This window comes from Alnus glutinosa, chromosome 7, assembly GCF_958979055.1.
Source record: "Alnus glutinosa chromosome 7, dhAlnGlut1.1, whole genome shotgun sequence".
Lineage (NCBI taxonomy): Eukaryota > Viridiplantae > Streptophyta > Magnoliopsida > Fagales > Betulaceae > Alnus > Alnus glutinosa.
This window is the reverse complement of record NC_084892.1, coordinates 22,750,327-22,775,162: the sequence shown is the minus strand read 5'-3', so window position 1 is coordinate 22,775,162 and position 24,836 is coordinate 22,750,327. Positions and strand designations below refer to the sequence as shown.

The window sequence follows — 24,836 nt, the reverse complement described above, 5'->3', positions numbered from 1 at the left end:
TATGTGTAGGGCTAGTGACAAGTGTCAGAGAGAGAAGAGGAAGACTATTAATGGGGATGATTTGCTTTGGGCTATGGCTACTTTAGGGTTTGAAGACTACATCGATCCGCTCAAGATTTACCTGGCCAGATACAGGGAGGTAATTTTAAATCTTACCTCTCTCTCTGCTTGTTTGCTGAGAAAACGGGAAAAATGGAAAGTAAGAAAAGAAAATTTGGTTTGATGTTTGTGTTGTTGCCTATTCTTTCCCTGGCCCCAAACAATGAAATGCCTATCCTAAATCATCTTTCAGTTTCTCGGTTGTTTGGACATTTGATTTGTGATGTAAATTCTTCTTGTTTGATTTGATACTTTTGAGTATCTGTATAAGTTTTGACTGACAGTGTATTTTTCGTTTCCTTGTTTTCTGGTTTTATTGGGCTGCTGCAGATCGAGGTATGTTAAGTTTATCTCTTCCATTGACGTGGCTGGTTATTAAAATTTCTTAATTTTGATGTTTTTGGTTTATTGTTCTCATTCTCATAAGCGTCTCTTAATTTTAAATGTTGGATTTGCAAATCATGGTATTTGATAGGGTGACACCAAGGGGTCAGCCAAGGGTGGAGATGCATCTACTAAGAAAGATGTTCAACCAAGTCCAAATGCCCAGGTGGAATGAGATTCTTTTACACATCTAGCTAGCCTTTTGTTTTTTGGTTAATGTATGAATTGTGCTTACTTTTATTGATTAGAATTAATATGCAAGCTTGTCATGGTATCTTATGGTCGCTGTTTTGATGATGTCTGTCAGATTGGTCATCAAGGTTCTTTCTCGCAAGGTATTAATTACCCAACTTCTCAGGTAATCTCTCTCTCTCTCTCTCTCTCTCTCTCATTATAAACAACATAAGTGCACATCCTTGCTGAATCATAATTTGTTAATAGATACTAAGCTAAAATACTTCTAATGGAGTAATTATCAAAAAAATACTTCGAATGGAGGATTCCAATGATTGATGAGTTGTGTAATTTTATCTAATCTCCCAAGTACAGTATAGGACTTATACTGGAAATGGGCATGCTAGTATTGGTGCTAGTGAAGTTTGTTGCAGTACAGTAATATAGACTTTGGTTTAAGCCTCCCTTACGTTTGATCATTGTTCTCTTTTACCACTTCTAACAAGTACGTAATTCTTGACTATTTAAACAAAAGACTGAGAACTTCTTTGGATCTTTGTTGCAATGGCAACTTAGCTCCTGAAGGTTTATTTGGTGCTTAATTCTGTTAATCAACGTTGATCATCATAAACTGGTTATAATACATCATTACCTAGCATTACAAGGTGTATGGTCTATGGAAAGGCATTATTATCTTGTAGACTTACAAAAATAATTGGTTCATTTACTTAATATTTACTTCCCTTTCTCATCAACTTTAGCAATTAAAGGCATTAATTTGAACTTAATTCTATCAATCAAGTTTGGTAACTGTATTGATAGGCGTACATGCTAGATATCACAATACGGTATGTGCAGCTATAATTTGGTATTGAAAAATTATATCAGCCAATATGTTGGAAAATGACTAGAGCCATGTTTAAGATTGCATGCCTTTTCACTTATTAAAAAAAAAATAAAGTCTTTTCTAAGTCCAATTTACATATCCACCCCTCTCCTCCCCTGATCGATTCTAGATTCACCAAACAGTCTACAGTATCTTGGTGCTGGGTTTTGATAGGTGTTTCCAAAGGAACTCTCGCCGGTATGGAAACAGGGTTTTTCCTCTCCTAGCATTCTAGGCTTCCAGAGGATGGAGCGGTGCTTCTCTGTGGAAGCCAAACGCTTCTTCATTTCGGTGAAGTCTGAAGTGGCGGATTTACGTTTGGAGGAGAGGAGAAAGGGGTTTTGTGGGATCATTTTTTTGGGTCTTCAAAGTTCTATTTGGTTGCTGGAAATCGTCGAAGAGGCTGCGAAGTTTTTAGTGAAGGACTTTGTTAAGTATTTCCGGGAAGATGTTAAGGTTTTGATGGTTAGAGGGGGAGAGAACAAGTCTGGCCGCTACTTAGAGGTGGTGGTATTCTCTGAGGGTGGTCGGAAAGGGGCTATTTGGCTCCTAGAAGGCCGTAAAGGTGGAGGGTGGGCTCGGTTTGCGAGTGAGCTGCGGAAGATGACATCCTTCCTTGTCTCGAAGGATCGTCCTGAGTCGTTCACTTCGAAATGGCTTGGTGCGTCTTCTAGTCGGCAGGATGGGTCTCCTTCCTACGCGGCCGTAGTTCGAGGGGTAGATGATTCTCTCGTCAAGCATGCAGGGATGCAACGCTCAATGGATGAGCCGAGTGGGTTGGATTTGCTCCCGGAGTCGTTTAGGGTGGTCGATGAAGGAAGGAGAGCGGTGAATTGCTTTGACCTGGAGGAGCAACCGCACGGATCGCCGGAGAATGCCTCTTCACACGGCCTGCCACCTGATCCGTTGGTTAAGGGTCTGAGTTTTCGTCCGCTAGGTAAGAAGAAGATTCACTGTGCTCACTCTGCACGAGGCGTGTCATCACTTTTGAATTTGAAATTGTATGGGTGGATACGCAAGCTTGTCAGCTCTACTTGGGCGTTGGGCCGGGTTGTTCGGAAGCATCTGGGCCGGTTTGCTGGGTTCGGTTTGGGCCCTAAGTGCAAAGGGTTCCGTTTGGGTCGATTTTTGCAGAAACCTTGTCTGAGACACGTTGGTAGAGCCCCTTTTCAGTCGGTTATCTCTGAGGATGAGGGTCCGGTTGTCGACGGCCGATCTTGGGCGTTCCTCTCAGCTGGAGTTATCGTCGCCTACAGTTTATGGGTTGGTTCCGGGGCGACAGGGACAAAATGACCCGTCGACGGCCGATCGTGGTCGAGTTTCTCAGCAGGAGAATTCATCACCGTCAGTTTCTGGGACGATTCCGGGCTTGTCTCCTGTTCCAGTTTCGGCCTCTCTGCCTAGTTTCGTTTTATCTCAGGTAGACACTATCGAGCCGTCCCTTCCTTTCTCCTTCCCTCCTTCACTGGTTGCTCAAACGGCTTCGGCGATTCCCCTTGTTGGGTCTGGTCTTTTCGGTGGACATGGTCTTGATGCTGCCATCGTGCCTTGTTGCTCTGGGTTTGTCCCTCCTCCTCTCACAGGGGCGGCCGAGATGGGTGATAGAATTCGCTCTTCTCTCCCTGTGTTGCAGCCGTTTAAGCCTTTCCAACGTTATTACCGAAAAGCCAGGGATCTCAGGGAAGGTCAAGTGAAATGCAACGATGGGCTTCTTGCTGATTCCATGGAAGCTTTGAAGAAGACTGGCGGCTTTTGCAATAAGGCTTCGGTTGTAGAGCCTTATTCTAAGGAAGATTCTGCAGCTCCCCCTTTGAAGTCTTCTGAAGATACGACGAGCAATGAGAAGAAGGTAGTGAGTAATGGGAAGAAAGGCTTCCTTCGGAAAGGATTTCTCAACCAGAGGTCGTCTGTGTTGGCCCCTTCTACCAAGTCCTCCTTGCCTTCTGAGTTGGCCCTGTCTTCGACTCCGGAGGTCAAGGAAGTTGGTGTTGTGAGGGACAGCGGCATTACCAAGTATCAACAGTGGCCGGTTGGGTTCGATCATTCTGAGGAGGCCCTGGTATGGGAGCAGGATGAAGAGTCTTGGGATGGGGTGCCAATGGTTTGGGAGATGGATGATGTGGAGTCGTTGGCAATTCACGATGCTATTTCAGAGGATTTTTTTCGAGATCGTTTGGTAGCTCGCAAAAAGACTAAAGGCAAGAGGTAGCTTTTGAATTTGAAAAGCTCCGTTAACTATGGAGATGTGAGCGCTCCCTCAAGTCGCCGAAAGAATAGGATCCCTTGACGTAGGATTGTGTTCTCCTTGGTGGGTTTTGTGGTTTTGGGCTGTTCGGTTTGTAGGGTTTGTTTGGGATCCTTTAGGTTCTTTTGGGCTCTGCTTTTGGCTAGCTTTTGGTTGCTTCTATGTATACTCCCGGTGTACTCAGGGGCGCCTTACGCTTTTAAATAAAACTTTTATTACTTATAAAAAAAAAAGATTGCATATTTTAATCAAGATTTATATGTATTCAAGTTTGCAGCTAGGGAGTCGAGTTGATTTGTTCTAGTGGTTGGATTGCTTTTCATGTTATTCGTCCTGTCTTTTGTGTTTTGTATTCCATGGCAATATGGCATCATGTATCAGCTAATATGTACTAATAAGATATTATGTAAAATGATTTTCACATATCATGGAAAAATACTATTCATTTACGGTAGATGCTGTCTATTCTATTGTTACAACTAGAGCTTTAGTTCCCCCCACCCCCCCTCCCTTTTCCCCTTCTTGCACCACAAAAAAAAAGACAGTTGCTATTGTCTTTGAAATAGTAAAACATGTCAATTTCTAAATATTATTTAACATACTCATGGCGTTGATTCTGCTTCAGAAAGCATTATGTAGTAGAAACTGGGCCATATGTGGGTTTTAATCTACCCTTCGTTCATCCTTTCATATTTTATGTCCTGTTGAAGCATTATTGTTTCCTCATTTTTATCCTTTGCCTCTTTTGATAATAAGAGAAAAATGTATGACTCTTGTTTGATAGCAAAGGTGTCATCCTTTCTTTGAGAATGATTGCTTTGTATGAGTTAGTGAACTTAGGTTGCTAGCTTACGCTGTGTGCCCTTTGAAGTTTTTTAAGAGTGAAATGTTTATTACACCATAATTTTATGTTAAAATGTTGATTTCAACTTTGTTTGCATTCCTTTATATCTTCTTGCTGGGTAATTTGGAGTTACTCTGGAACCATGAAGTGCTTTGGAATAGTTCCTTCGGTGGCTAGTCAGGCACCTCAAATGATGCAAGAGGCATATGAGGAGCTTATAAAAAGATCCATCATTTTCTAATGAAGTGACCAAAAAACCTCTTAGCAGTAGCAGCCTTTAGGGAAAGGGTGTTTCTTGCATGCCTTTGTTGAATTGAATAAGCTTTTCGGGTTTATTTTTTCCTGAAAAATCACAGGGATAAAGGCAGCACATTTGATTTTTTCGTTGTGACTAGAATATAGGGGCTAGTCTAAGATACTTGCAAAGAGACAAGGAGACCAGCCAAATGTAAATAGCTTGATTGACATCTTTAAGTTTAATGTTGACAGGCGTTCATTTTGGTTATTTAACGAAATGGGAATCAGAGGTCTAGGTATAACTGCATGTTTAATATCTAGACTATTGGTGCTGCTAATTCTTCTATGGTTTAGACTTTAGCCACTTCTGTGGTTCTCGAGGATGCAGTTCCAATTTTTTTTTCCCTTTTATCTTTATAAGGACAATACAGTTTGCATTGTAGTTAAAAATCCCCTTTTTTCTAAAATTTACCTTTTAGAAAGTGCTGGCAAATTTTGGATCACCTTCACTAGGCTAATTCTTGTATGTTCTTATCATGTTTGACTTACTTTCTCTCTGCTTGCATGTAGTGAAATAAATTGAAAATAGATACTTCATATAAGCCAATTGATGAAAATGCAAAACATCTTCCTTAGTCCTGCACCTTTTTTTTTTTTGGGGGGGGGGGGGGGAGGGATCTCCCGACGAGTGCTGGACATGGGTGGAAGCAAGAGTTGCATCCTTAAGTGTTTGACTAGTCCAATATTTGATAGAAGTCTCCCATAAATCAGAGATTTTTACTGCATTTGGGGACGATGGAGCAAATCATTCTAAAAAGGACGGTCAATTCTATAAAAGAATATAAGTTGTATTAATCATCTTATTATATTTAGTTGTTGTAGAATGATACTTGGCTAACTCAGGATTTACTTGGATCGCAAATTGTTCTTTTATAGTTCATATACCAGTTCATGCATATTGATTTCAGCTCATACATCTGCCTTGGAAGGAGCACTTTGGAATCAATGTTAAGAAACCAAATAGAAATTTGTTTAACATGTCATAGATGGATCAAGGTTTTTAAAATTGGGATCCTATCTAAGATTAGTTGGATGACTGTGAGATATCACAAACTATTAAAATAACTAGTGAGCGATTACAATCTAAACAACTAACTTTGAAAGAAACAGCAAACACAATCAGAGTAGATAACGTGACTACCTTAGTTGAAAGTTTTGCCAATAAAGGTCAAGCCTTTGCTAAAGTTTCTCTTTGCTCACAATTGTAGCAAAATCGAATGCAGAGTTAGAAATGTATAATTTAGAGATTTATTGGATAATTCTGCCTACTTCAACCGTAGGGCAGAGACTGTATTTATAAGAAGAGAGTTAGTCCTTGGATAGGACTGTACAAAGCTATCGTGAAACCATAGAGAAGTCCTTTAGTAGGACTGTACAACCAGTAGATAAGGATTGTACAACCAGTAGATAAGGATTGTACAACCAGTAGATAAGAGACCTAAAACTATACAACTTATAGTAGTAGAAACATAAGATAATGTAGAAACCTAAAGCTATACAACTTGTAGTAGTAGAAACATAAGAGAACTAATTCTTGACAGATTTATCTTTATCAGAAGATAAAGATATATCTGGTCTAATAAGAAACACCCCTTCCAGAAAAGGAATCTGTTGTCCTTTATGCACACAATCAATTTAAAACATTTGAATAGTCTCTGCATGTTTAAGTCCTTCATATGTACGGGCCTAAATAGAAAAAAGTTAAATACAGTTTACTTTTGAGTTGGTAAAATTGTAAAAAAAGATTGGGAAAAGATCCTACAATTAAAATTGAGATCCTAGTTGGATCCCAATTGTTAAAAGATTTTATTTAAAGATCCAAAATGTTTGGGGCTTTTAAGATCATAAAATCATAAGATTTTGAGATCTAGATCAATTTTTATCAAACATGAGATGGATAAATATTTGGTAGTACTGTTACTGCCTTTTAGTTAACTTGAGTTCATATGCTTTGAAGTCATGGTGTAATACGTGAAAGCTGTACCCCACTTTGATTATGTTCATTGTTCAGTCTAAACCTTTCTTTTGTGTACTAAATAGTAGAGTTACATCCACTATTAGGTGTTTTAATCTTTATTTTTGTCTCTTCTGATGTATTGTCTGCCCTGGTCCTTTCTTTTCAGTATGTCCCTTTGATATGATATCAACTATTATTATTATAGTCTATTGGATGCCTTTTCTCTTTATTTAGTTTTCCTTACTATCGTTTGGAGAAATTCTGTTGATTAAACAAGTATTTTCTTTGTTCTGCTAGCTGTTGAATTATTTTGGTTTAGTTGGCTCTAATACCCGCATGCTGGGCTCTTGTAATGTTTGTAGTCTCAGGCCCAGCATCTTATGGTTCCAATGCAAGGCACGGAGTAGACATCTGCTCATCTTCAACTGATTCCAAAATTTGGCATCTGATCGAGGAATATCTTGTTTAGTGCCCACAAGAAATATTTATCAAAAATTCCTCTTCTTCTTATGTGAACAGTGACATTTTAGGGTCATTTTGGCACTTGTCTTGTTTCCAGATGTATTTCAGGTGAAGGTTGTATATTTATGGGAATCTTTGGGAGTATAATGACTATTTGAAGAAGGTATTGTAAATTTTGGGTCCCGTGATTTGTTGACATGGTGTTTTAGCAAGATATTTCTGACCCTTAAAAGTTTCTGAAATTGCCATTGCATTGATCCGAAGCTATCTTTGTTTTCAATCTCTACCATGCGGTCCTTCCAAGGTGCGATCTTTAGTTGGGTTCTGAGAATCTTGCCAGTTTGATTACTGTCTGATGGAATTACAGATATAACGATATTGTTACAATGTCGCGCATTTTCTTTTTGGATGGCAGGAAAAGAGGAAAGAAAGGCCCTAGGTCTCCTCAGTCTTCTTGGACTTGGTTTATATTTGATTCCACTCCACAGGTATTGCCCATAGGGCTGCCAAAATGGCTCGGAAACAAACAAAAAGGTGCATAGTCGAGGAGCAAGGCAGGAGTAGATAAGATTGATTCTCGAGGAGGAATCGCATAGCACTCCTTGAGGAGCAAGCAAGTCTTAAGGTCATATCGATGATTCCCTCCTTTTTTGGGTGCACTTAACTTCCTCCACGACGATGATACAATAGATTTATTACAACACCACAAACAAACAAACTTTTGTACATTGGCTATTGAATCATTTCGCATGCGGAACCCAGACCGGCCTCCTGCACTTTTTGGCGATGCGACCCTAAGAAGAAGGGTTATGATACATGCACAATTCCGATATACATTAGGGTGGGATGGGACTCACACATAAGAAGGGTTGGGATACATGCACAACTCATGTGGGTCTCGGCATAAAAATACGAGAAATGTTAGAAGTACTAAATCTTTTACAAAGAAATGGATATTAATACTCCGTTTGTTTCGGCATAAAATTTTTTCTGAAAAATGTTTTTGACATTTTTCGGTGTTGTGGTGTGGGTCCTATCCCAATGTATATTGAGGTTGTGCACTAGTTGTGCACTTGTATTTTTAGCATTTCTTGAAAAAAAAATGATAGTACAAAAATACGAGAAATGTTAGAAGTACCAAATCTTTTACAAAGAAATGGATATTAATGTTTTGTTTGTTTCGGCGTAAAATGTTTTCTGAAAAATGTTTTCAATATTTTTCGGTGTTTTGTGGGGGGTGAAAATAATAGTCAATCTGAAAATGATTTTCGTTTGACTAAAAATGCTTATTAAATTTCGAAAAATGATTTATGCTTTTTATCCAGACGGTAGATACAATCGACCATCTTTTAAACGACGCAATTGACTTTCACGCTCAAGCAGTTGAGCATCGTCGAAATTCAGCAACTGTTGCCAGATTTTGGAACCGGTCGGTACTGGAATCTGAACATTTTTACCAGAATCCGGCGACGTCCGGCAACGGTCACCAAATTTTAGCTAAACTGGTCGGAATTTGGCGGTATTGTGCCAAATTTCGGCCAGCTAGTTGGGATTTGGCTAGAACGGTCGGCTTCCTGCCAAATGGTCGGGATCCGGCTGTTCTGTGCCAGATTCCAACCATTTTGGCCGGATTTCGATCGCTTTGGCTAGATTTCGACCATTTTGACTTGAATCTAGTACAAATGGCCAGATTCCAACCACTTTCGCTAAAATCTGACAACAGTAGCTGAAATTCTGCCAATCAGTGCCGAAATCTTGTCATCGGTGATTTTTCGCCGTTGATGATTTTTTCGTATGAGCCAAACACCGAAAAATATTTTCAGAGTTTCGTTGAAAATATTTTAAGACGGAAATTATTTTACGTCGAAACAAACAGAGCATAAGATGATGCAGTGCCTATTCATTGATACTCGTAACATTTTTTTTTTATTAATTGTTTTGATCATCTCCAATAAATAAAGAGATAGATACCAAGATGATATGATGCTTATTTATCAGTACTTGTAACATTTTTTTTTTATTAATTATTTTGATCTTCTCCCATGAATAAGTACAATATCATCATGATACCCATCTCTTGATAAAAGATTTGGCACTCTAGCATTTCTCTACAAATATTAGAGGGTCTCATTCATTCTAATCAGGTGATTGGTTTTTAGTGAGAGAAGCTCTCATCTTTTCTTGAGAGTAAATTCCTCAATTTCAATTGAGACACCTACGCCTCCTTTTGTGAGTGTCGGGGGAGGAGGTCCGACTTATTTCAATCCTCCTCCCATTCCCCCCTCCAACCCCCCCCCCCCCTTTTTATTTTTCTTTGTGCGCGCGCACAAACACGCCCCACTCTTGCCACCCCCAGCCTCCCCTCAACACCACACTCTCCTCTTCCCTTGTGCGTTGGGGTCACACTCCTCCCCATCGCTCTCCCCTTTCGCTGGAGTTGTAGACTGTTGGCTTATGTCTCCCCTTGTTATGTGTGCGGTGTGCCTCCTATTTTGCCATAGAGACATAATAAGTCGTAGTCCTACGAGCTTCGGTGGTCGGGCACCCTTTTTTGTGAGACTTTGGTTTGAAGATGCTCTCACATTAGGATTAGCTTTGCTTCACTTGAAATAGAGAGAAATTATTTCATAATTAAGATTTTATTTTGTTTTATTGTAACAAGTGATAAGCTACTACTCGTCTTGAACTCTTCGTGAATCTTCAGAAATAGAGAGCGGCTACGATCTACTCTTTCCCATGCCTCACCATTCCCACCAATCCCACTAAAATGCCAACAGGGATCAGAAATGGGACCCGCCCTCTTTGTTTCGTGCATCCTTTTGGCATTTGACTTCTCAGAGCCTTGGAGACCAAGCTTGTTAACGTGGGATACAAACACTCTTTTGAAAGGGAAGTAAGAAGTATATACGCTTATTAATTCTTTATTCTTTATTCTTTATTCTTTGCTGTTACTAGGTTTAGTAGGGGCATGTTTTTACTCGTTTCTACAAGGTTAGAGTCCTTGCTTAATTAGCAAGGATGCACCTATATTAACTTATTATTCTTCCAAGGAAAATTTTAAGGTATTGCGATTTTGTAGATTGGAAGTACGATTTTATACTAAATTATAGAAAATAAATCATTTGAGAGGTACGCTTTTAAAAACATACAATTTTAAAGGTTAAATTGTGATTTTGTCAAACGTGTAACTGGGTTTTTAAAAGTTGCGCATTTTAATTCACTTCTTTTGAAATTGCCAACCCTAAATTCTTTTCATATTTTAAATAATTTTCTTATGTGTTTTTGACATGATGTTATCTCTTTTTATTTTGAGAAAACTTTATCAACCACCTCTGATATTTCATCATTTTTGCAATCATACTCTTAAACTTTAAAAAATGTTAATTTAGTGTATCAATCTTTCAAAAAAAATTTCAATTTCACCTCTCATTTAGGATTTTTCGTTAAATCCGATCAAAATTTCTAAAATAGCAATTTTTTTTTTCTTTCAAAGATTTAAGTATGAGTATTTTTACATATTTTATTAAATTTTCACAGGTGCCTAAATCTTTGTAATTTTTTTCTTTCTTAAAAAAAAAAGAGGGGTATTTAACGTATTTTGACATCCATTCATTAAGATTTAACGAAAAATTTCAAATAAAATTGAAAAATTGATACTTTTTTAAATTTAAAGATATGATTCCTTTTTTTTTTTGGTTAAATTTTCGTTTGCCCTTTTTGTAGTTCGACACAGCTGGCTCGTATATATTAGAAAGGAGGGAGTTTTGATGAGATTAGAATGGGGGCAAGTGCAACGTACGCTGCTTTTGGTACGTCAATTATAAGTTGCTTTTTTGGCGTCAATTTGCTCTTATTTTAGCGCGCTCTAGCTGGGCGTGGTGCTGTACCAATCTCACCGCTTCCTTGCTCTATACGATCAGCTGGTGCTCTTGTGAGTCGATAAAGCAGAGTATAAAAAGGAGCTCTGTTTGTCTTTTTGCTTCCTACTACGCCTTTCCTCTCTACAATGTCGTAAACTACAGATATATATATATATATATTCTTCTACAGTTGATGTTACGCTTCAGCTTCACTCTTCAGACCACCAGCTTTGCCCAGTCTCCTCAGTTGACCTTACGAGAGGGTCCATCAAGGCAAATATTGGACAAGTTCAATCGTGTCTGCCATTGTTTCGAGGTTTTTCTGGGAATGTTCTTCTCTGATGCAAACTGCATAAATTAAAGCCTCACTAATCTCAGGCAAAGGAGATGGCAATGGGGTCACCCCACGTCCCCACCCCATCACACCTAAAGAAAGAACAAGTTAAACAACAATCCTTGAATATAAACAAATAAGCAAAGTAATTTGATAAATTTTTGTTTTGTTTTGGTGTTTTGGTTGAAGAAGTGTTTTGATATGAAATAAATGTTAAAGCATATTTGAATTTTTTGTGTTGAAAGTTGTTTGTAAATGTTTTTTATTTTTTTATTATTTTTTTTTTTATAGAAATGAAAAAGAAAAGAAAGAAGGTGTTAGCAAACAGACCTCTTGCTGGACTTGATGCTTTGCTCCTAATTCTATTTAAGAAGTGTTAACTTACCATTTTTTAATTTTTTAATCTTTTTATTATTATTTTTTTTCTTCTAAATGTTCATTCATAAATGATGTGTTAATTATGGATAAGATCTCTACTATTTTGGTAAGTATATCATTATTTGGGAACGACTTTTGAGAAAAGAAATTTGAAAAAAAAGCATTTTTCATTCTATTTAAAAGCATCAAAATAAGATACCTCCTACACCTAACTAAACTCCTAATTAAACTGTGAGGAGGATTCCTAATGAAACTGAATTGAAGACTCCTTCAATTAGAAAAAAAGAAAAGAAAAAAGAACTGAAGACTCCTAAACAAACTTAAACGTCGTTGTATATGGTGATAACATATACACCAAATCATCCAAAATTATTAGAATTAAGCTCGCTCCCTATTGCAGTTAAAGTAATGTTATTTAATAGACTGTTATACAACTGTATTAGTAGTATATCGGTTATCTATATCCGATGGGTTAAACCTAAATGAAATAACTTCAATAAGGACCTGGCATAAACCAGGTCTTTTTCTGCCGACCAATAAAAAAAAGACACATCAGTATATCACATTAAATCACAGCAAATGAGAATAAAGCAGAAACACAAGATTTTGATCTTTGAACTCAATGTATCAATTGATCGACCCCTTTCCTCATTGAAGAGAAAAGCCACCCCCAACCATTGCCTACTGCACCGAGGTGCTGCCCACACCACCGCCACCGCCCTCTACTTTGTCAAACACTGCTAAGTGATGTAGATCTCTGACTCACACTTACAGTTATGAAGAACACATTAATTTGGTCATCCAAAAAATAACATCATAGTCTAGCAACACTTACTAACCTAGGAAAAAAAAAAAACCATCCATCAACGATCCAAACAAGAAAAAGTGTAAAATATAGCAAATTTAAAGCGTCTAAACGGGTTGAGCTATGTAGCAAGCGCTATTGGGAAAAGCTCACATCGATTAAGAAGAGAATTAGTTATGCGAAAGTGTGCGTGGTGGTGGAAGCATCAGAGGAATTGGTCAATGATTTTTATCTCCAATGTGAGTCTTTGGGCATTCCACTGTTTTATGTATTGCTACAAAACAACTAGTGTCCTCTGGTGAGTGGGTTCCGGTTGGCAAGAAGGGCAAGGCAAAAGCTGGAAGAGAGGTCAGTGGTGGTGGAGGAACCATCAGTGGGGTTCGGGTGTTTTGGTCTTATTTTCATTTGTTGAGAAGATCCAAATCCTGTGTTTTGGTCTTATTTTCATTCAGTGTGATATATTGATGTGTCAACTGTTTATTGGTGGGCATAAATCTCTTGTTTTTTGACCGGATAGAAGTTTCTCTCTAAACCTAAATCCAACTACCCAAGCTATCTTTTTCTCTTCTATTAAAAGGTGAGTTAGAGTTGAGTACTTAAAAGATGTAATAATAGGAAACAAATTCTCTCATATTCAAATGAATTGAAGAGTATCTGTTCTTTGTAAAAGTAAGGGTATAATTGTTTTTTCACATTTTATTGGACAATTCTACCCTTACTTTTACAAAGACTAGATATTCTCCCGTTCATTTAAATTGGAGAGGATCCAAATCTGCTATTTGAATAAGGAAACAAATGCAATGAAATTGGAAAGCAATTTTAGGGTCTAAATCATATTTTGAAGGTGGATTGCAATAATAAATTAATCATCACTTTCCTTTTCAATAAAAAATTAAAGGTGGTATCATCTGAATCTTTTATGGGGTGGGCTTTTGTTTGCACCATTGGTTGTTGGTGATGAATATGGCACTCGCAGATCGTATCCTGAAAATAAGACGACAATTACAAAGAAAATGCAAAAGCTTTGGAAAAAAAAAAAAAAAAAAAAAAAAAAAAAAAAAAAAAAAAAAAAAAAAAAGACAGATAAAGCAAACGGGTACGAGGGCCAGACGGAGGGCCCAAAATGGCAGTGACCATCAAGAAATTGGGCTTGTCCAGACCCGAGGGCCCAAAGCATGAAAAGGCGGTGTTGCGGCCGACCGAACATCAGTCTCCCCCTAATCGAACGGTCCAAATCGCGTCAAGAAATTAAAGACGCCACTTATGTACGGCCTTTACCTGACCCTGCATCAACAGTAATACACCTCACACACACACAGTGCCCATCTGCTAGTATTATAGAAGCTTTTAACCATTATTTAGATTTACATCCCAATATATAATCCTCTCCTCCCTCACCGCCACGCTTACATACACTCATTCCCTGTTCCTCATCACCATCACGATCATCATCCTCACGATCATAGACCTTAATTTAATTGTGGAGCCAGAGAAGTAAACCAAGGCGAAGAAGAAAGAAGAAGAAGAGGAAGAAGCACAAATCCTGAATTGCAGTAGATTCCCATAGAAAAATATAGGTCTTCAACTCCTGAAGACCGATTGAAAAAAACTGTTACTGGGTACCTTACAATCATCAAAATTCCCTCTTTTGTTCATAAAGTTCTATCATTCTCTTTTAGCTGATCTTAAATTTTCTTTTCGTTTTCACCTCTGAAATTGTTTGTATGTATCTGCACTTTTTTTTTTTTTTTTTTTTTTAATATATATATATATATATAATACATATATACACACTAATGTATTTGTCCTAATGCTTAAATGCTTTGGAGTTGATCGCGTTTGTTTTTGGTAGAAGTGATTTATTTTGAGGGTTTTTTTGGTTATATAGGAACAAAACTGAGTTGTTTGTTTCGGATTATTACTAAAATTCTTCTGCTCTTATGCGGTTCTTCCTTGTATGGTACTACGGAATTACTGGTGTAAGATTCAAACACAAGTCGCATTACTGACGATTACTTTTAGGTTTGGGAATTCTCTGTTACTGAGAATGCTAATTCTGCTGTCTTCATCTAAGGAAAGTTTCGAGTTGGAAAAGTGAATTTTTATTGAGCTGGTGTCTGAAGTTATGGTTTTTTCTTTCTTTTTTTGGGGGGGTTACAGTTCTGATGATCAAATTTTGCAGGGGCTTGGAATTTTATGAGAATGACTATCTATACTTCATCTAATGAAGGTATTGAACTATACAGGGTGGCTATCTATTCTCTGCGTTGGAAAAGTTTAGGGATTTATCAGTAAATGGGTAATCGTGGGCAAAAGCGCGCCGAGATGGTTGATGAATTGCCAGCCGATAAGCGGGCATGTAGTTCATTGGATTTCAGGCCGAGTTCATCGAACTCATCGGTTCAGACCCATATGAACTCCTCAAATTCTACACACGAAATCCATGACAATGACATGGAAACTTCTTCATCTGCTTCGGCCTCAAGCCGATCGGAAGGAGAACCTGAGAGGGACTCGGCATATGGGTCTTGTGATTCTGATGATGCTGAGCAAAGACACATCAATCTTCGTAACTATCGTGATTATCAGAGACAGAGATCATCTGGTGATCATGGGAAATTCAAGAGGATTTTATCAAGTTTGAGTGAGGAAACTGGGCCTTCTGGGCAAGTAGCTGCCCTTACTGATTTATGCGAGGTGTTGTCATTTTGTACGGAGGATTCACTCTCAGGCATGGTTTCAGACTTGTTGTCACCGCTTCTTGTAAACCTCGCAAAGCATGAGAGTAACCCGGAAATAATGTTACTAGCTATAAGGGCTATAACTTATATTTGCGATGTGTATCCTCGATCTTCAAATTTCCTTATTCGGCATGATGCAGTTCCTGCTCTTTGTCAAAGATTAATGGCTATTGAGTACTCGGATGTTGCTGAACAGGTAATGTAGTTATATATGATTGATTGTATAATATCCTGGACCTTGTTTTATACAAGGAAATAGTGTTGTTATATGGGAACTTACAGGTTATCCTCTCCGATTTCTTGTAGTGTATGCAAGCATTGGAGAAGATATCACGGGAGCAACCGCTTGCTTGCTTACAGGGCGGGGCAATTATGGCTGTCCTAAATTATATTGACTTCTTCTCAACAACTGTACAGGCAAGCCAATATGTAACATGTTTTTATTTGGAAATATGGTGCTATTTGCGATTGTTTTTAATTGATGGTTCTAAACATGATGCATAACTTTTTTTTACTTGCATCAGAGAGTTGCTCTTTCCACTGTGGTGAACATATGTAAGAAACTTCCTTCTGAATGTCCTTCACCGTTCATGGAAGCTGTTCCCATATTGTGCAATCTTCTTCAGTATGAGGATAGACAGGCATGGATGTTGTAGAGTTATTTTTTTTTATAAAAAAAATTATTTTTCTGTTCAGTCGTCTTTTGAAGTCTTTTTCTGATCTTCCTACATTTTTTTTTTTTTTTGAAATTCACAGCTTGTCGAATATGTTGCTATTTGCTTGATTAAAATAGTGGAGCGAGTAAGTCAGTCTTCTGAGTTGCTGGATGAACTTTGTAAGCACGAGATGATTCATCAAGTCATACATCTTATAGACTTGAATAGCCGAATCACTATATCCCGGCCTATTTATAAAGTAGGCGAATGTTTTGTAATATTGCTTCTGAAACCAGCTTTCCATATATTACTTCTTGCCAGGAGTGATCTGACTTTTTCATTTTGGTTTGGCAGGGTCTGATTGGTATACTTACCAAACTTTCTTCTGGTTCATTTGTAGCCTTCAGAACTCTATATGAGCTCAATATAAGCACCATATTGAAGGATATATTATCCACTTGTGACCTCTCACATGGAATGTCTTCTCCTCATATGGTGGATGGACATTGCAATCAGGTTTACATCTTTGTCCATACAACCCTATTGTGTCTCTTATGGCGACAAAGTTGATTGAATCCTTAGAATATCATTTTGTATTCATGATAATGGAAAGGACAAATTTGAGCTTTCCTACTTTTATTTGCCTTAAATATCCTCCTCTTGGCATGTAAGAGATCAAGATAATTATTGTTTATATGCATTCATGATTGGTTATGAAGGTTTTAGTAGAAATTGTTATTCAATGGGACTGGAGAAAAATATGGTTAGTTTTAGATTTTGCAGAGAGTTTGATGATGATGATTCCATTTAGATGCATGTTTTCCAACTATGTACTGAAGTCTCTAGTAAAAAAAAGTTCTTGTCTCTCTGGAGGTAAGAAGTGGCACAAAATCAAATAGACCTTTTCCCTACATGTGTTTCAGTAATATAAAAGTAGGTAAGAATGCACTTACAAAGATTACATTTAGATGCTTGTTTTTCAACTTTGCAGGTTTTGATGTTTTGTATGTTTATAAATGCATTTCTTATGGGGAAAAGTCTCCTTGCATTTGTCAAATGGTCAAACGAGGACCTGGTTGGAACTGCTATGCAAACCCCTAAACCCTTGCTAAAGATTTTTGTTCGAGACCCATGCATTTTTCCTCTGAACGAGTATGGGTCTGCAAACTCCACATCTGGACCTGTGTCACATTTACATTTTCCAATATGTAAATTGATAGCCCTTATTTTTTTTGAATTTTTAAATGCAAGAACTACTCCTACCAAAGGATTATGGACAGCTGATATGATCACTCCCCCAGTGCTTTTGTTAAGTGCAGAATTATTCCTAGCTGTGGATATAAGGGCTAGATGTTTTAAGGAGTTCAGTGGGTCCAATCTAATTAATAAATTCCAATCTTCTATACATGATTTAGTGAACTCTAGAAAGCTTTTACCCTTCTCTATGAGCATGGCTACAGAAACACTGATTGTGGTAGCTGTTAATAAGTCACATGCATAATGTAAGTAGTGGAATTAAGATTTCTGCGTCAGTGGAATTTGGAATATGAGCTATTGAGAGGATCCCAGGATTATCTACAATATAACATTTGATATAATAGAGTTTTCTGCAAAATTCTGGGGCAAAGATTGTGATAATAGGTTGTGTTTTTTTGTTCATTGATTGCTTTTGATTTCATATATATATATATATATATATATATATATATATATATATATATATATATATATATATTTCTTCCCATTCTTGACTGTGAAATAGTCATTATTAGAGGTTCATTTACTGCATTAAAATTTTGCATATGAATCATGAAATTTAATTCATGTGTTCTATATCATTAGAGGGAAAGGAATGGTGGTGTTATTGCTATTTTCCATTCTCAGGTTTATGAAGTTCTTAAGTTGCTTTATGAGCTTCTACCTACTTCAGCTAGAGATCCAGATGCTCAACAGGTGTCAGATAAGGAATCATTTTTAGTTAATAGCTCCAGTCTTCTGCAAAAATTTGGGATGGACGTACTTCCCTTGTTGATCCAGGTTGGTTTTCTGGTGTATAGCAGTTAAAACTGATTTCTCTCCCCTTGCATGGATTAGTAATATTCTTCACCCCTTATACAGGTAGTTAATTCTGGCGCAAATTTATATGTTTGCTATGGCTGTCTATCTGTTATCAACAAGTTAGTTCATTTCAGCAAATCTGACATGCTTCTTGAATTGCTTAAGAATGCCAACATTTCAAGGTGAACCAGGCTTTCTTGTTTTTACAGTAGTAAATCCTAATATTATTTTCTTTGGAGCTAAAAATTTTCTGTCCAATTGGCAGTTTTTTAGCTGGAGTATTGACGCGAAAGGATCAGCATGTGCTGTTAGTAGCTCTACAGATTGCTGAGATGATCCTGCAAAAGCTTTCTGATATTTTCTTGAACTCCTTTATCAAGGAAGGTGTCTTTTTTGCTATTGATGCACTATTAACACAAGAAAATTGTTCGCAGTTGATGTTTCCGGTGTTCAGTGGTATCCAGTTGTCATTTGACTCGAGTCAGAAATCAGCTTCAAAGGAGGTTCTGAGATGCTTATGTTATGCTTTTGCTACTGGCCAATCTCCTACAGCATCAGAAACTGGTAGTTGCAAGCTTGAAAAGGATTCAGTTCACAATCTCGCAAAGCACATAAGGACAAATTACTTTGCACCAAATTTATGTGACTCTGAGAAAGGAGTGACTGATATTCTTCAAAAGCTTAGAACTTTTTCTACAACTTTAAGTGATTTGGTTAACAGTACCATCGGTAATGATGATTCTGCTCAGCATGAAGAGAGGTTTTATCGTATATTGCATCAAATTATGGCAAGTCTTAATGGAAGAGAACCCATTTCCACTTTTGAGTTTATTGAAAGTGGGATTGTGAGATCATTGCTAAATTACCTATCCAATGGCCAGTACCTTGGAGAAAATTGTAAGGCTCAGGCGGGGAATAGTAATTTCTTTGTTGTAGAAAAACGATTTGAGGTGTTTGCAAGGATATTCTTGTCTTCTTCAGAGCCCCATTTTGTGGAATTACCCCTATTGATGCTGATACGGAAATTGCAAAGTGCACTATCTTCTTTGGAAAATTTCCCTGTTATTTTGAGCCATGGATCCAAGCAAAGGAACTCATATGCTATGATCCCAAATGGACGCCGTGCAATACATCCCTGTCTAAAAGTTCGTTTTGTGCGAGGAGAGGGGGAGACATGCATTTGTGAGTATTCTGAAGATGTTCAGACTGTTGACCCTTTTTCCTCTTTAGATGCCATTGAAGGATTTCTGTGGCCTAAAGTTAGTATTAAAAGAAATGAGAACATTAAATCACCCAGTTGCTCTAAGGGCCAAGCAGAGAGTTTACCACTTGATTTACCATCAAATGCAAGTACTAGTCCAGGAGAAAGTCCAGATGCCATGGATCCTGACAGTATGTCTACAGATTTGCCTAATATGCAGGTTATTTTCATATGGTTTATGAATTGACTTAAGCTAACTTGATTTTTCTAGAGACAAGAAAGCTTCTGATTTGTTTTATTTGGTTCTTTCTCCAAAGGGGTAGGAATTTATCTGATTTACTTGGAGTTTATAAATCTTTAATTATTTATTTATTATCGAGTTATACTTCTCTGCAGGAAGATGATGCGAACTTGTCTCATCCTGCTCCTGAACAAGCAGTCAATGTAAGATAGACTAATCCTGGCAAAACTTCTTTGCATGAAATTTTTACTTTTAGTTGATCTTAGTTGATTCTCCTTCATCATCAGTTTGTAATTGTAACACGGCTGACATTTGCCTTGTCTTTACTAAATGGTGTTGGCTATATAAATATGACTTTCCTCTTTGGGATTATGATGATGGATGTGTTGTTATATGCTTTTTCTGCACTGAACAAATCTTTTCATCATCTGACTCGGGGCTGGCAATGCTGTTGGTGTAATTTGTGTAAGCTACTGAATAATTGGTCTGTGATATTTTTCTTGTCTCTGGCATGACCTGCTAATTTCCCATTTTAAGGGCCATTCTTCTTCTCCTTCCTTAGCACTGAGGTAGCATCCCTGTTTTTAAATGTCTGTTTGTTGTGTTGTGTACAGCAATCTACAAAGCAAGAAATACAACTTCCTTTGGAGCCAGATGCCAGTATGGAAATGCAGCATCCTGCATCTTGTAGTGATGAAGGTGCTTCACAAAAACTGGTATTTTACCTTGAAGGGCAACAGCTGGATCAGACATTGACACTATACCAAGCGATTCTCCAAAAACAAATGAGAGAACATGAATTTATTACTGGTGCAAAATTGTGGAGTCAAGTTTACACATTAACATATAAAAGAGCTTCAGAACCTATACAAGGTAATTCACAAGAATGTCTTCAGTCGGACCAAAATTTGTGTGTATCAGATAAAGTTGGGGCATATATTCAATACACTCCATTTTTCTCTAGCATGTTTGTTTGTGAACTCACTTCTGACTTGGAGAGGTCAAGTTCTACTTATGATATATTATTTCTGCTCAAAAGCTTGGAACGCTTGCACAGGATTACCTTTCACCTGATGTCTCGTGAAAGAATATGTGCTTTTGCTGAAGGTAAAATTGATAACTTGGATAGTCTAAAGGTGGGAGTTCCTTCAGTGCCACAGAATGAGTTTGTAAGCAGTAAGTTGACAGAAAAGCTAGAACAGCAGATGCGGGACTCACTGTCTGTGTCTCCCGGTGGTATGCCTTCTTGGTGTAAGCAGTTAATGGCTTCGTGCCCTTTTTTGTTTAGTTTTGAGGCAAGGTGCAAGTACTTCCGGTTAGCAGCATTTGGTCAATTGCAAGTTCAATCTCATCAATTGTCTCAAAGCAATTCAGGAGCCACAAGTGACAGGCGACCCACCTCTAGCAGCTCGCCTCGTAAGAAATTTTTAGTTTTCCGCAACCAGATTCTGGACTCTGCTGCACAAATGATGGACATGCATGCCCGTCATAAAGTGCCTATTGAAGTTGAATACAGTGAAGAAGTTGGTACTGGTCTTGGTCCAACATTGGAATTTTATACCCTGGTTAGTCATGAGTTCCAGAAGTCTGGCCTAGGTATGTGGAGGGAGGAGGCATTTGCCTCCAGGACAAGCTTGCAGCTCGAGGATATGGGAATTCTTGTGTCACCTTTTGGACTTTTCCCATGCTCATGGCCATCTACATTAAATGCATCCGATGAAAAGTTTGATGAAGTAATCAAAAAGTTTGTCCTTTTGGGCCAAGTGGTTGCAAAGTCTCTTCAAGATGGAAGGGTCTTGGATCTGAATTTCTCTGAAGCCTTCTACAGAATTATACTTGGCCAGGTACCTTCCAATTCTAAGTACTGTTAATGAAACTCTATGTAAGCTTGTCATAATAGTTATTATTCAAGGCTTTGGTCTAATTATTTATTTATTATTTGTTTCAATTTTTTCTAGGAACTTACTTTGTATGACATCCAGTCATTTGATCCTGAGCTTGGTAGGACATTGCTAGAGTTTCAGGCTCTTGTTAACAGAAAAAAGTTTTTGGAATCTGTCATTGAAGAAAATTCACCACCTGAATTCGACTTATGCTTTCGGGATGCCAGAATTGAGGATCTTTGCCTTGATTTTACTCTTCCTGGGTATCCTGATTATGCACTTGCTTCTGGGCCTGATCATAAAATGGTAACAATGCACACCTCAATATGATTGCTTTTATTTTTTCATGATCTTTCAATTGATGATGTACGAGCTTAACTGACTTTATACCTGTTGTTTTACTAGGTTAATATGAGAAACTTGGAGGAATATGTTTCGCTCATTGTTGATGCAACTATAAATGCTGGAATTTCCAGACAAGTGGAAGCTTTTAAATCTGGATTTAACCAGGTCTGTACCATCACACAGTCTTTTGATGTAGTAGGCAGGACTGTATATTTAATTCTTTGACAATCCACCTGCCAAAACTTAAAGATCTTTTCATGTTTTCTGATTAATTCAATGACCTAAATTTCAGTTTTCCTCGAGTGAAAAAGACATGCTTGAATCTTTATATGAATTTCTATCATCCTTGGAAAAATCACTATATGCTCGAAAGATTTGAAACAGAGCATCATGTCCTTTCAGAAATTGATATTTTTTCTTTATAAGTAATAAATCAATCTCATTGAAAGCAAAATGTGCTCCTAAGTACACAAGAAGTATAAATAAGGAACCATGGAGCAAAACGAACAAGAAAGTCACTAAAACTAATTGACAAAGGAGACACATATGTCGCCGTCTAAAGATACAACATTTCAAAGAACATAGAAATAATTTCTCCCATAGTCCTCTTCTTGTCCTCAAAGTTTCTATCATTCTTTTCCCTCCATAAACACCAAAAGAGGCATGTAAGTATTTTTCACACCGCAACACTCCTTGGCCTACCAGAAGACCACCGGCAGTCATACAGATCAATAACACGTTTAGGAATAACCCAGGGCATCCCAAAACGACTGAAAAAAACTCTCCAAAATAGCAAAAGCCACATCGCAATGTAGAAGAAGGTGGTCCACAGTCTTCCCATTCCATAATTGATTTTCAAGTGCTGCATAAACTGTAATGGAGCCAATTGATTGCAGCAGAAATCCTAGTTTTGTCCTCGACCTTCAGTTTGACAATGTTTTTAGTTTATAGTCTCTGGTTAGCTTATTTACTCTTGTCACTTCAGAACCAAACTTCTATTTGACAACTCCGTGATAGCCAGTGCCAGACATTTATTGTTATATATTACTGTGGTTTCTATTGTATGCACAAAGTAAATGAAGGTGACCCGAAAGCATTGAAACTAGAATCCTAATTTAGCCTAGAACTTCAATTTAGATATGGTAGTAGTTCATAGTGTTTGTTAAACTTGTTTACTTCTGTCACTTCCAAGCCATTGAGATTGTCATCTTAAAGTATTTTTCTTGGTCCCCTTTTCTGTTGAGTTGAATTTATCCACTTCCAATAATATTTTCAAATAAATCTTTTATTCATGTTTATGACCAATATGATAATTCATTTTGTGAATGGTTTTGTATTTGGTTTTTCAGGTTTTCCCCATTGAACATCTTCAGATCTTTACTGAAGAGGAACTAGAGCGTTTACTCTGTGGAGAGCGCGATTCTTGGGCTGTATGTATCTTATCACTTAATTTTTCTCTTTGTACTTGGGGTACTGATTATTTTTACTAAGCTTAACATATTCTTTTAATCAGTTCAATGAGCTCCTGGATCATATCAAGTTTGATCATGGATACACAGCTAGCAGTCCTCCCATAGTCAATGTCAGTGTTCTTACGCCTTTATCCATTTATTTATTTATCGAATCAACATTTGCATCTGTAATGTAGAAAATCGCTCACTTGTTCTGCAATTTCAGTTGCTGGAAATTATACAAGAGTTTGACCATGGACAGCGACGTGCATTTCTGCAGTTTGTTACTGGGGCACCTAGGCTCCCTCCAGGAGGTTTAGCCTCGCTCAGTCCAAAGTTGACTATTGTTCGAAAAGTCCGTACCAGCAACACCTCATTTACTCAATTTATCTTTTGCTCTTCCTTTTAAGTTATTATCTGATTGTTTCTTTCTTGTCTGGCGGTTTATACAGCATTGTAGCAACTGGGCTGACACAGACCTACCTAGTGTGATGACTTGTGCAAATTATCTTAAGCTGCCAGCTTACACTTCAAAAGTATCTCTTGGATTTCTACCTTGCGTTTTCATTGGAACTGCTATAGAATAGCATTCTAGAAGTTTCTTGCATACATTTTCATTGGAACTGCTAAGAATAGCATAATAAAGATTTCTTTTTCCTTTCCTTATTTTTTGTGTTTGTGTTTGTTTCAGGAGAGGATGAAAGAAAAGCTCTTATATGCTATAACAGAAGGACAAGGATCATTTCACCTATCATAGCTTCTAATATCTATGACCAACAGGTTCAACAAATTGTGAAAATTGTAATTATTAGAGTAGGTGCTGGTGGTGTAGATAAAAAGAATGGTGTCTGGTAGTGCTGTTGCTGATTGTTGAAGAGGAGCTGATTGCGGTGGAACAAAAGGAAGCTCCTGTCTTCGCTGACCATATTTGGTGGGATATGTCAATAGCTAGTAAATACAGGTGGCTGATTTACTTAATGCTAGGGAGATGTACAGGAAAGAATGGGGGGATTTAAGATAGATGGTTTTCCACTTCCTACATTTCTTGTACAAAGCCTGTGTATAATAGAGATCTTTATTATAACATAGTTGCTCTTTCTACCTGTTTCAATGAAAATAGATTTATAAGCATGTGGAACATACGCTATTCCCTTGGAGCTTCTTGTTATTGTGGTTTTTTGCCTTTTCTCCTTAATGTCATTGTTATCAATTGATGTAGCATAACAGGATCACTGCAATGTTTTATGCACTGAGCAGGGGAATTTGCAGATGGACTGCCTTCTTTTTCCTTTTCTCCCAACATATATTTACGATTTGTTGTAGGACTTGGCCAACTTCTTTTCAAGACTGAAATCAGTAATCCTGGAACTAATGGAGGCTCTTCAGCTCTTAGTAAGTGGTTTTTTTTTGGAAGGCCGAGATGGATGATTTCTAAGTCAGGAAAATACAAAAGTTTAGGGAAAATGATTTTCGGACAGTCTTTTTAATTAAAAAATAAAATATAATAAAAAATGCCATCTGATGTGACATGACAT

General features: G+C 37.6%; 2 protein-coding genes across 4 annotated transcripts in view; both read left to right on the top strand.

Annotated features, from left to right (window-relative positions):
* Positions 1-7,611, top strand: part of LOC133872316 (nuclear transcription factor Y subunit B-like) — a 39,505-nt gene extending 31,894 nt beyond the window's left edge. For both annotated transcript variants that reach the window (XM_062309803.1, XM_062309802.1), the window contains exons 3-5: positions 10-649; positions 791-841; positions 7,249-7,611. In XM_062309803.1, coding sequence (XP_062165787.1) covers positions 10-223 — 214 coding nt within the window. In that variant the 3' untranslated portion in view covers positions 224-649; positions 791-841; positions 7,249-7,611. The remainder of the gene's footprint in view (positions 1-9; positions 650-790; positions 842-7,248) is intronic.
* Positions 7,612-14,098: 6,487 nt separating this feature from the next.
* LOC133872275 (E3 ubiquitin-protein ligase UPL4) lies at positions 14,099-24,432 on the top strand. 2 transcript variants are annotated; one of them, XM_062309752.1, is made up of 18 exons: positions 14,099-14,344; positions 14,972-15,662; positions 15,773-15,883; positions 15,991-16,107; positions 16,223-16,381; positions 16,477-16,638; positions 18,007-18,159; positions 18,241-18,362; positions 18,446-19,601; positions 19,778-19,825; positions 20,237-21,466; positions 21,581-21,811; positions 21,911-22,015; positions 23,200-23,280; positions 23,364-23,432; positions 23,528-23,656; positions 23,754-23,837; positions 23,993-24,432. In XM_062309752.1, exons 2-18 carry the CDS (start codon positions 15,021-15,023, stop codon positions 24,056-24,058), a joined length of 4,665 nt encoding a protein of 1,554 aa, XP_062165736.1. In that variant the 5' UTR covers positions 14,099-14,344; positions 14,972-15,020; the 3' UTR covers positions 24,059-24,432. The 2 variants fall into 2 exon arrangements, with proteins under 2 accessions (XP_062165736.1, XP_062165737.1); XM_062309753.1 differs by having other exon boundaries at positions 14,908-15,662.
* Positions 24,433-24,836: the final 404 nt, after the last annotated feature.

Excerpts from the sequence above, each read along its gene's own strand:
- LOC133872275 (XM_062309752.1), top strand. The coding sequence starts at position 15,021 with ATGGGTAATCGTGGGCAAAAGCGCGCCGAGATGGTTGATGAATTGCCA. Across the intron at positions 15,663-15,772 it reads ACTCGGATGTTGCTGAACAG|TGTATGCAAGCATTGGAGAA; the intron begins GTAATGTAGTTA and ends GATTTCTTGTAG. Across the intron at positions 16,108-16,222 it reads TTCAGTATGAGGATAGACAG|CTTGTCGAATATGTTGCTAT; the intron begins GCATGGATGTTG and ends TGAAATTCACAG.